This window comes from Pecten maximus, chromosome 10, assembly GCF_902652985.1.
Source record: "Pecten maximus chromosome 10, xPecMax1.1, whole genome shotgun sequence".
Classification (NCBI taxonomy): domain Eukaryota; kingdom Metazoa; phylum Mollusca; class Bivalvia; order Pectinida; family Pectinidae; genus Pecten; species Pecten maximus.
The window spans coordinates 3,201,883-3,215,016 of NC_047024.1; the positions used below are offsets into that span (position 1 = coordinate 3,201,883).

General features: G+C 35.8%; 1 protein-coding gene across 8 annotated transcripts in view; it reads left to right on the top strand.

The window, feature by feature from the left end:
• The window catches only part of LOC117336869 (1-phosphatidylinositol 4,5-bisphosphate phosphodiesterase eta-2-like), a 90,460-nt gene that overhangs the window by 65,377 nt on the left and 11,949 nt on the right, over positions 1-13,134 (top strand). For 7 of the 8 annotated variants that reach the window (XR_004534693.1, XR_004534694.1, XM_033897601.1 and 4 more), the window contains 5 exons: positions 5,040-5,125; positions 6,424-6,544; positions 9,423-9,443; positions 12,229-12,314; positions 12,594-12,670. Coding sequence is in view for 6 of the 8 variants with exons in the window: in XM_033897601.1 (XP_033753492.1) it covers positions 5,040-5,125; positions 6,424-6,544; positions 9,423-9,443; positions 12,229-12,314; positions 12,594-12,670 (391 nt within the window). In the remaining 2 variants the exon portion in view is untranslated. The remainder of the gene's footprint in view (positions 1-5,039; positions 5,126-6,423; positions 6,545-9,422; positions 9,444-12,228; positions 12,315-12,593; positions 12,671-13,134) is intronic. The other variant, XM_033897600.1, reaches the window with a different exon arrangement.

The following is a 13,134-nucleotide window of genomic DNA, read 5'->3' on the forward strand; positions in this document are numbered from 1 at the left end:
TTCTTTATGGCACGTCCATTTCTTGGTGGTATATTAGACTAGAATGGACACATTAAGGTTTCTCTGGTCAAGAGTCCATGACTTGTGTGGTAGTATTTGACTAGAATTGACACATTCTTGTTTCTTTAGTGGTCACGGGTCCATGTCTTGTGTGGTAGTATTTGACTAGATTGGACACATTGAGGTTTCTTTAGTGGTCACGGGTCCATGTCTTGTGTGGTAGTATTTGACTAGAATGGACACATTGAGGTTTCTTTAGTGGTCACGAGTCCATGTCTTGTGTGGTAGTATTTGACTAGAATGGACACATTGAGGTTTCTTTAGTGGTCAAGAGTCCATGTCTTGTGTGGTGGTATTAGACTAGAATGGACACATTGAGGTTTCTTTAGTGGTCAAGAGTCCATGTCTTTTGTGGTAGTATTTGACTAGAATGGACACATTCTTGTTTCTTTAGTGGTCAAGAGTCCATGTCTTGTGTGGTAGTATATGACTAGAATGGACACATTGAGGTTTCTTTAGTGGTCAAGAGTCCATGTTTTGTGAGGTGGTATTTGTCTAGAATGGACACATTGAGGTTTCTTTAGTGGTCAAGAGTCCATGTCTTGTGTGGTAGTATTTGACTAGAATGGACACATTGAGGTTTCTTTAGTGGTCAAGAGTCCATGTCTTATGTGGTGGTATTTGACTAGAATGGACACATTGAGATTTCTTTAGTGGTCAAGAGTCCATGTCTTGTGTGGTAGTATTAGACTAGAATGGACACATTGAGGTTTCTTTAGTGGTCAAGAGTCCATGTCTTGTGTGGTAGTATTTGACTAGAATGGACACATTGAGGTTTCTTTAGTGGTCAAGAGTCCATGTCTTGTGTGGTAGTATTTGACTAAAATGGACACATTCTTGTTTCTTTAGTGGTCAAGAGTCCATGTCTTGTGTGGTAGTATTAGACTTAAATGGACACATTAATGGTTCTAGTAGTCAAGAGTCCATGTCTTGTGGTATTTTGAAAATTACAATTAAAGAAATTAAAGAAAGTTATTCAATTTTATTTTGGATTAATTAGTCATATTTTAGCTTACTGTTATTCAATATAGCATCGTCTCTGCAGCAAAAATTCTTTCATTTCTTTAAATCATGAATAAAGTTATTTCACACTATAAATATTGCAGAGAAAGATTTTATTTTAATAATTATAAATTACAAACCTTGCTGTTGAATAAATTCTTTTAATTTCTTTATTCAAAATGTTAATTTATATATGTTACCTCTTAAGACGGACAATACACATTGTGATAGAGGGCGCCACTGTCCATTTGTTCTGCTTAAGATATCGTTGAACTTAATTATTTTTATACCATTTAAGCAATTATTGAGCTTAATAAAATACCGCTTTAGAATTTTACCACTTAAGAACCGTACCACTTAAGATAAGTTCCACCTAAGGTCAGTATGTGGGTACGTCCGTCCGTCCGTCCGTCCCTCCGTCCGTCCGTCCCTCCGTCCGTCCGTCCCTCCGTCCGTCCGTAAACAATTCTTGTTATCGCTAATCCTCAGAAACTACTGAAGGGGTCTTTCTCAAATTTCATATGTGGGTTCCCCTTGGTGCCTAGTTATGCATATTGCATTTTGAGACCAATCGGAAAACAACATGGCCGACAGGCAGCCATCTTGGATTTTGACAATTGAAGTTTGTTATCGCTATTTCTGAGAAAGTACTGAAGGGATCTTTCTCAAATTTCATATGTAGGCTCCACTTGGTGCCTAGTTATGCATATTGCATTTTGAGACCAATCGGAAAACAACATGGCCGACAGGCAGCCATCTTGGAATTTGACAATTGAAGTTTGTTATCGCTATTTCTGAGAAAGTACTGAAGGGATCTTTCTCAAATTTCATATGTAGGCTCCCCTTGGTGCCTAGTTATGCATATTACATTTTGAGACCAATCGGAAAACAACATGGCCGACAGGCAGCCATCTTGGATTTTGATAATTGAAGTTTGTTATCGCTATTTCTGAGAAAGTACTAAAGGGATCTTTCTCAAATTTCATATGTAGGCTCCCCTTGGTGCCTAGTTATGCATATTACATTTTGAGACCAATCGGAAAACAACATGGCCGATAGGCAGCCATCTTGGATTTTGATAATTGAAGTTTGTTATCGCTATTTCTGAGAAAGTACTAAAGGGATCTTTCTCAAATTCCATATGTAGGCTCCCCTTGGTGCCTAGTTATGCATATTACATTTTGAGACCAATCGGAAAACAACATGGCCGATAGGCAGCCATCTTGGATTTTGATAATTGAAGTTTGTTATCGCTCTTTCTGAGAAAGTACTGAAGGGATCTTTCTCAAATTTCATAGGTAGGTTCCCCTTGGTGCCTAGTTATGCATATTACATTTTGAGACCAATCGGAAAACAACATGGCCGACAGGCAGCCATCTTGGATTTTGATAATTGAAGTTTGTTATCGCTATTTCTGAGAAAGGACTGAAGGGATCTTTCTCAAATTTCATATGTAGGCTCCCCTTGGTGCCTAGTTATGCATATTACATTTTGAGACCAATCGGAAAACAACATGGCCGACAGGCAGCCATCTTGGATTTTGATAATTGAAGTTTGTTATCGCTATTTCTGAGAAAGTACTGAAGGGATCTTTCTCAAATTCCATATGTAGGCTCCCCTTGGTGCCTAGTTATGCATATTACATTTTGAGACCAATCGGAAAACAACATGGCCGATAGGCAGCCATCTTGGATTTTGATAATTGAAGTTTGTTATCGCTCTTTCTGAGAAAGTACTGAAGGGATCTTTCTCAAATTTCATATGTAGGTTCCCCTTGGTGCCTAGTTATGCATATTACATTTTGAGACCAATCGGAAAACAACATGGCCGACAGGCAGCCATCTTGGATTTTGATAATTGAAGTTTGTTATCGCTATTTCTGAGAAAGTACTAAAGGGATCTTTCTCAAATTTCATATGTAGGCTCCCCATGGTGCCTAGTTATGCATATTACATTTTGAGACCTATCAGAAAACAACATGGCCGACAGGCAGCCATCTTGGATTTTGACAATTGAAGTTTGTTATCGCTATTTCTGAGAAAGTACTGAAGGGATCTTTCTCAAATTTTTATATGTATGTTTCCCTTGGTGCCTAGTTATGCATATTACATTTTGAGACCAATCGGAAAACAACATGGCCGACAGGCAGCCATCTTAGATTTTGACAATTGAAACTTATTATCGCTATTTCTAAGAAAGTGCTGAAGGGATCTTTCTCAAATTTCATATGTAGGTTCCCCTCGGTGCCTAGTTATGCATATTGCATTTTGAGACCAATCAGAAAACAACATGGCTGACAGGCAGCCATCTTGGATTTTGACAATTGAAGTTTGTTATCGCTATTTTTAAGAAAGTACTGAAGGGATCTTTCTGAAACATTTTTGTAAGTTTCCCTTGGTTTGTAGTTCTGCATATTGCATCTTGGGACCAATAGGAAAACAACATGGCCGACAGGCAGCCATCTTGGATTTTGACAATTGAAGTTTGTTATCGCTCTTTATCAGAAATTGCTGAAGGGATCTTTCTGAAATTTCATTTGGAGGTTGCCCTCTGTGCCTAGTTATGCATATTGGATTTTGAGACCAGTCAGAAAACAACCTCCCCAACAGGCAGCCATCTTGTATTTTGACAATTGAAGTTTGTTATCGCTATTTTACAGAAGGTACTGAAGGGATCTTTCTCAAATTTCATATGTAGGTTCCCCTTGGTCCCTGGTGTTGCATTTTGGGACCAATCCGAAAACAACAGACAGCCATTATCGCTAAATCTTAAATTTTATATATAGGTTCCCCTTGTTTGAAAAGTACTAGAGGGCTGTTTCTGAACTTACACAGATTAGTAAGACTTAGAGGAAGGGAAAAGTAGAGAAAAGATCAATCTGACATGGAACCTATAAAGATCATTCAATGGTGGGCGCCAAGATCCCTCTGGGATCTCTTGTTTATCAAATATTATGTCCTACAGCATCAGAATCTCAGTGTAGATTTGTTCATTAAAAGTAAGTACTGCCTTTGTTTTCACTTGTTAACAATGTAAAGATATCTGGTTTTAACTTAACAGATATCTGGTTGTATCCTTAAAAATATCTGATTGTAGCCTTACAGATATCTTATTGTAGCCTTACAGATATCTTATTGTAACTTTACAGATATCTTATTGTAACTTTACAGATATATGGTTGTAACCTTACAGATGTAACTTTACAGATATCTAGTTGTAACCTTACAGATATCTGGTTGTAACCTTACAGATATCTGGTTGTAACCTTGAAGATATCAGGTTGTAACCTCACAAATATCTGGTTGTAACCTTTAAGATATTATTGTAACCATACAGATATCTAGTTGTAACCTCACAAATATAAGATATTATTGTAACCTTACAGATATATGGTTGTAACCTTAGATATCTTATTGTTACTTTACAGATATCTGGTTGTAACTTTACAGATATCTGGTTGTAACTTTAGAGATATCTGGTTGTTACTTTACAGATATCTGATTGTAACCTCACAAATATCTGGTTGTAACCTTAGATATATGGTTGTAACCTTACAGATATCTGTTTGTAACCTTACAGATATCTGATAGTAACCATACAGATATCTGGTTGTAACTTTACAGATATCTGATTCTAACCTTACAGATACCTGGTTGTAACCTTACAGATATCTGATTCTAACCTTACATATATCAGGTTGTATAACTTTACATATATCTGATTCTAACCTTAAAGATATCTGGTTGTAACCTTACAGATATCTGGTTGTAACCTTACAGATATCTGATTGTAACTTTACAGATATCTGGTTGTAACTTTACAGATATCTGATTGTAACCTTACAGTTACCCGGTTGTAACCTTACAGATATCTGATTGTAACTTTACAGATATCTGGTTGTAACTTTACAGATATCTGGTTGTAACCTTACAGATATCTGGTTGTAACCTTACAGATATCTGATTGTAACTTTACAGATATCTAGTGGAAGATCAACTGAAGGGTCCCAGTCGTGTGGAGGCCTATATCACTGCTCTGTCACGTGGCTGTCGCTGTGTCGAACGTAAGTAAATGACTTCAAATTCTAAGATTTTCTGGCTAACATGATAATTTATCTATGATCCTGTAACATGATATGCTGCACAGATGTTAATGGTATATATGTATTCTGTCCTGTCCCATTCTACAGTGTTCTGTTGTGTCCTGTTGCGTCCGACACAATCTAACTAGCTAATCTCAGGAACTGTCAATGTGATCCTCACCTGAAGTATACCATAAGTATTATGTAGAATGAAGAATGAAGAAATAAAACGCCGAATAGTGATTCAAGATGGCCCCCAAATGGAGGCTTCTGATTGGTCAATATTTAGATAATGTCCAATTTTAATGAAAATTGGTACAGTTTATGTACATGTGGTTGGGTTATACTGAAACAATTGCAGTGTTCATTTGATAAGAAATCTAAATGGCTGCAATTTATTATCCTCTGATTAGCTGAAAACATATCCAGTAATAACTCTAGTTCTATTTAAAGCTAATCACAATGAAACTTGGTAAGGGGGATGATTACATGACAATGTTCATTTAAAAAAAAAATCCTGGTACAGGATTCAAGATGGCAGAAGGTTACCTTTGCTAAATATGAAAAAAAAAAAAATATCAACGAATTCAATGTCATCATGGTAGTTTCATCATATTTCTTAAAGATTTTGATGAAAGTTAATACACCAAACACAGCTTATACATACAAAATACCCTGAACATTAGTTTTTGTACTTCAGGGTTCCAAGGTCAAAATGACTTCATAGACACTGTCCTGTCCTGTCTCAATTCAATTTTAACACCCAGTAACTTAAATCTTTGACAGATTTTGTTAAATACACAAAGGTCAAGAATGTGAGCATACATCGAACAACATGTGCTTCAGAGTGTCAAGGTCAAGGCCTTACTTGCTATATATAGAAAATCATCAATTGATTTACTTAAATCCCTTAGCCACTTAATTCTTTCACAGATATTAGACAAACTGTATGCCAAGGTCACATAGCTGCATGGGCATTTGTGTCTTACAGACATTTTCTAGTTTTGTTAGTTTTCATGCTTTACTGTAAATAAACTTCAAACCTTTTATAAATATCAGGGCAAATATATTTTGTACCTTAAATTACTAAATATGTCCATTAGTTAGTGATGTTGTTTATTTACAGTTGATTGTTGGGACGGACCAGATGAGGAGCCTGAGTTACCATGGTTACACATTAGTTATTTATGTTGTTTATTTACAGTTGATTGTTGGGACGGACCAGATGACAAGTGAGTTACCATGGTTACACATTAGTTAGTTTTGTTGTTTATTTACAGTTGATTGTTGGGATGGACCAGATGACGAGCCTGTGATTTACCATGGTTATACCCTCACCTCTAAGATTCTGTTCCGTGATGTGATCGGTGCCATAAAGGACTATGCCTTCCACTCCTCACCGTAAGTAGGAACAGTAGAACTGGTTTCTATGAGACATTATCCTAATGGTTGTAGGAGTGTGTATGGTAACTCAGGGGTTCCCATAGTTACCAGGTACCACATACTTGATTACTTTGTCCATGTTTCGGAAATCAACCGGACTACCATCTCTATCAACAGCTGATCCTTGTATATGATCATAGTAATTATCCTATCAATCAAGAAAGCTTCTTTAACACATAGCTACTGTAGTTCTATTTCACCAGTCTGTCCTCAGTACATATCTCAACAGTAGATTTCACAGCTGAATAAAGATATGTATACTATACAGGAGTATTTGTAGGTAGAAAGGGACTGAAATGAGAAATCTTCATTGTCTTAATATCAATACAGCATGCTGTTATCAAAGTGTGGGTGACCTAGAACTGCTGTAGATACAAATGCATGGTCAGCCCCTAGTTAACTACTAACCCTCAGTAACTAATGATCACAGGCCATCTAACACCTACCTAGAGGTAGATGTTGGTGAAAGTTGGTGTGTAACTTCAGAATGAGAAACTACTTATTTATAGGTGACCCCTGATATCTAGGTAGCCACTAATTTATAGGTGACCCCTGGTATCTAGGTCACCACTAATTTATAGGTGACCCCTGGTATCTAGGTCACCACTAATTTATAGGTGACCCCTGAAACCTAGGTAACTATTGATTTATAGGTGACCCCTGTTATCTAGGTCACTACTGATTTAAAGTTGACCCCTGATACCTAGGTAGCCACTAATTTATAGGTGACCCCTGATATCTAGGTTACTACTGATTTATAGGTGACCCCTGATATCTAGGTCACCACTAATTTATAGGTGACCCCTGATATCTAGGTCACCACTAATTTATAGGTGACCGCTGATATCTAGGTAACTACTGATTTATAGGTGACCCCTGATATCTAGGTAACTACTGATTTATAGGTGACCACCTGATATCTAGGTAACTACTAATTTATAGGTGACCCCAGATATCTAGGTAACTACTGATTTATAGGTGACCCCTGATATCTAGGTAACTATTGATGTATAGGTGACCCCTGATATCTAGGTAACTACTGATTTATTGGTGACCCCTGAAATCTAGGTAACTACTGATTTATAGGTGACCCCTGTTATCTAGGTCACTACTGATTTAAAGTTGACCCCTGATACCTAGGTAGCCACTAATTTATAGGTGACCCCTGATATCTAGGTAACTACTGATTTATAGGTGACCCCTGATATCTAGGTCACCACTAATTTATAGGTGACCCCTGATATCTAGGTCACCACTAATTTATAGGTGACCGCTGATATCTAGGTAACTATTGATGTATAGGTGACCCCTGATATCTAGGTAACTACTGATTTATTGGTGACCCCTGAAATCTAGGTAACTACTGATTTATAGGTGACCCCTGATATCTAGGTAACTACTGATTTATAGGTGACCCCTGATATCTAGGTAACTACTGATTTATAGGTGACCCCTGATATCTAGGTAACTACTGATTTATTGGTGACCCCTGATATCTAGGTAACTACTGATTTATAGGTGACCCCTGATATCTAGGTAACTACTGATTTATAGGTGACCCCTGATATCTAGGTAACTACTGATTTATAGGTGACCCCTGTTATCTAGGTAACTACTGATTTATAGGTGACCCCTGATATCTAGGTAACTACTGATTTATTGGTGACCCCTGAAATCTAGGTAACTACTGATTTATAGGTGACCCCTGATATCTAGGTAACTACTGATTTATAGGTGACCCCTGATATCTAGGTAACTACTGATTTATAGGTGACCCCTGATATCTAGGTAACTACTGATTTATAGGTGACCCCTGATACCTAGGTAACTACTAATTTATAGGTGACCACTGATACCTAGGTAACTACTGATTTATAGGTGACCCCTGATATCTAGGTAACTACTGATTTATAGGTGACCCCTGATACCTAGGTAACTACTAATTTATAGGTGACCACTGATATCTAGGTAACTACTGATTTATAGGTGACCCCTGATACCTAGGTAACTACTGATTTATAGGTGACCCCTGATATCTAGGTCACTACTGATTTATAGGTGACCCCTGATACCTAGGTAACTATTGATTTATAGGTGACCCCTGTTATCTAGGTAACTACTGATTTATAGGTGACCCCTGATATCTAGGTAACTACTGATTTATAGGTGACCCCTGATACCTAGGTAACTACTGATTTATAGGTGACCCCTGATACCTAGGTAACTACTGATTTATAGGTGACCCCTGATACCTAGGTAACTACTAATTTATAGGTGACCCCTGATACCTAGGTAACTACTAATTTATAGGTGACCCCTGATACCTAGGTAACTACTGACTTAGAGATACCCCTAGATCTATTGTCTATGATCTGTTTAATTCCTTTATATACATTATATACATCACACCTATATATAATCTCTCACTTGATTGAACCTGATAGCATGCCTTGGATTTGTAGAAGTCCCATCTCATTCTCTCTTTCTGTGCCGAGTTTCAGGATATATATATCTATACTGTAGATCAGTGACTATAAAGTGTATATCAAAGGTTACAGCTTTACCTTAGTTTTCCTGTAACCTACATTATATCTCTTAGTGTAGTCATTTCATTTTCATTTCAATAATAATGGAAAGATGCTGAACTTAATTTGAAATTGCCTCCTTTTGTGTATTTATATGATATAGACTATACTAACGATACTGAGCATTGTGACACATACGGGCTGATTATGTAATTTATATGATATAGACTATACTAACGATACTGAGCATTGTGACACATGCGGGCTGATTATGTAACGTTATGTGTTTTGTGCATGCTTTTACTCTTCAGAAGGGATCAAGGGGACAGAAGGTAAATCCTACCATCCTTCATTCATTTCTACCTGTTTTTTTCTCTCTCTCTCTCTCTCTCACATGTGTGTGGGTTGTTGTTCCTCTCACATGTGGGTTGTTCTGTCTTTGTGCAAGTTTAACAGTGTTGGGAAGTTGTAAAATACTTGATATTAGAAGTAGATTATTTTAACTTAAAACTTCAGGTGTTCCATATGCATTAAAACAAGAACTAACATGACATTGACTACTGATTTTCCATATTTGGTATAAATTCTTAAGATCACAAGAGTTAACATGACCTTGATTAGTATTTTGCTGTATTTGGTTTTTTCTTAGGATCACAAGAGTTAACAAGAGTTAACATGACCTTGATTAGTATTTTGCTATATTTGGTTTTGTCTTAGGATCACAAGAGTTAATTTGATCAAGACTAGTGATGTATTTGATTTTGTACTAGGATGACACTTGCTGTTGTGTTTTTTCTGTTTGTTTTAGATCTCATACACTTTCATCTAGAAGTCCTATATTGTTAAAACTGTTCAGACATTTTTTTTGTAATTCAGTAAAAGCAATTTCACTATGGGATATATAGCAATACCTATGACCAGTTGCCATAATATTAACAGTAATATGTACGAATTATTGTAAGGTGAAAAAAACATCAAAATGTGGATGATTTTTTGTCATGATATTTTTCTTTTCAGATTGAGTACAGTTATTGCTAAAATGAATTAAATTAAGAAATTGCCACATTTTATTTTCTTGTGTAAACATTTAGACATAATAGGTGAAGCATCTTTTGGAGGACAGTGTATCGATTAGACTTTGAGGCCAGTTTGACCAATTAGCTATGGAATCTGTTTTAAACTTTTAAATTGTAAATTTACCTGTTTTAAGGACACAGATTGAAAGATAGGTTTTTAATTAGGTTTTTATTTTGTGTATGTCTGTTTTCATTTAAATTTCTCTATTGCATAAATATTATCAGCTGAACTCTGCTCCACTCACGTGTAATGTGACATGTTAGTATAGGTACCACTAATGGACTGTCAGGACTAGTTTCACACACAGGGAACGGTATTTCTATGAATACCAGGTTAAATGAATCAGTTCCAATTGATATTGTGACGGGATCGAGGGGTGTACTTACACATCTTTGTGGTGTGATCTTGGCTATATCAGTAACAAAAGCTGACAATTTGATTTTTAATTATCACTTAATATTAATTAATTAGCATCGACTGTACAGGTAAGACAGCCATGATTTGTTGTGATATTGATAAAACTAAAAGTCATGGCACTTTTTATTCTGTCACTTTTACAGAATCTTAAATGGAGATTTCAAACACTCACTGAATATGATTAAAAATAAAGTTGATCTACAGCACAAGATAATATAAACCATATTGTTAGATATATTGTACATCTTATATCCACCAAACATGTGAATAGCTTCTGACAGAGTATATAAATGTCATTGAGTGTGTAAGGTTTACAGACATTTAATGTGTATTAAAGTCAACAAGGACAAAAAAAAATACCTTTCTTTAAGGAATAATAATTGAAGCTTAAGAATATTTTAGAATGTTGGTGAAGGAAAGATATTTTACTATTGAGGAACAGTTCTATTTATAAATGGTTTAATTCAAGCTGTAGAGAATTGATCAAGGGGAGATAATTAATGTTTGAGGAACATCAAATCTACCCATTTTTGTAGAATTGCGTCTATTAAAAGCTATAGGGTATTGGTCAAGGGCAGATAACTTTCCATTGCGGACCTAAGAGCAGAACTCCTGCTGAAATACACATGTATTATAATTATCAAAACAAGATTCTGAAACATCTGATTTGTCATTAATATGGGCCACCTTACCTTTAATCTCATTAATATGATTTGTAGGTTTTTCATAATTGTTTTAATATATAGATAATCATTGTTTATAATTAGCTGTTTGGTAGTGATTTTGCTATGCACATCTCTTGCTTTTCCGTATGAATTAACTCTGCTTTTTACCTAGCCTACAAAATGATTAGTATTTCAATTTCCACAGAATGTCAGTAATATTATTACTGAGTATGGCTTTATAATAGACTCACTATTGAAAACTCGAAAAATATTTGTAGATGTGTGAAATATCTATTGTTTTTCATTTTGGTTTGAATTCTATTTTTTAATTATCTGCTTGTAAATTTGTCTGTTTATCCTAAATATAAATTATCCAAGATTGTTTGAAAGCTCTGCACAGAATCTAAATTCGCTTTTTGACAATGATAAATATTTATAACCGTCTGACCAGGAAATGATACCAGCCCTCTTATCACCAGGAATCTTTCCCTAAACCAATACTGTAATTATTCCTTTAGTTCACAATAAAACATTTTTTGTTAGTGTTTATCACAAAAGTTCTTTTGTACCGTGTAATTCAGCCATGTCATAATGGCATCATAAGATATGTGTAATAACACTACTATGAAGTCACTTTTATGACCTTACAATAACTACGATGTCACACAATTATCAATGTAGAGAAAAACTAACCACCCAATCGTTTGTCTGTCTTAATCATTATAGAGATTAACTATAGAGTTTTCACTGATATTCTCAAAAATGTGAGTTATATGTCGTAGATAGAATTCTTAGGTGAGTGACATATCAAATTATTAAACTTGTTTATGAAATTCCTCATGACCGATCCTGTAGATCTTTATAACACAAACAATGTCTGTAGATACCTACATAAAATGTCGTGAATTTATTCATTCAGAAACTGTTAAATAACTTTTTTTCTTTTTGTGTTTTTCAGTTACCCAGTGATCTTGTCCATAGAAAACCATTGTTCTATAAAGCAGCAGACGGTCATGGCAAAACATATACGCAGCATTCTAGGAGGTAAGACTCACTTTTCTTATGACTTCAGCCAAACATATACCCAGCATTCTAGGAGGTAAGACTCACTTTTCTAATGACTTCAGACAAACATATACGTAGCATTCTAGGAGGTAAGACTCACTTTTCTTATGACTTCAGTCAAACATATACGTAGCATTCTAGGAGGTAAAACTCACTTTTCTAATGACTTCTTATGACTAAGCCAATCTCGGATACCACGACCATGCAATTCATCTCTGTTGATTATATATGACTGTGTATTAACTTTTTATTTTCCAGATTTAGTGTATGCTCCTACAGAACTACCAGAAAAGGTTCCATCTCCTGCCGATTTGATGGGAAAAATTATCCTTAAGGTACATCTATACCGTATTTATCTGATAATAAGCCCATTGTAAGCCTGTACATTTATTGTACTACAGCCAACCAGAGATAGTCATTGTTCTGTAATGCGCCCATTGGTCTTACCACACGATTGATATGGTAAAATCCTCACTTTCATACAGGATGGCTGTTGTATTGTTTTATGGCTCATTGACAATTACAGTCACTTTGGAGCATTTTTAATGAAGAAAGTATTACAGCTGTATAACGTTAACCAAAAAATCTGCATTAAAATACGAAATGTATTGCAATTTGTAATCCTTATTGGTATTATTGGTACACTGCGATTTGACATTGACCATGTTGTCGATATAATTTATATGTGGCTCTCACCAAAAGTTGGTCGCCGAGAGGTTAATGTGCATGTCCCTTTATCACTAGCCCTCCACCACTGGGCCGCGGTAGCCGAGAGGTTAATGTGCATGTCCCTTTATCA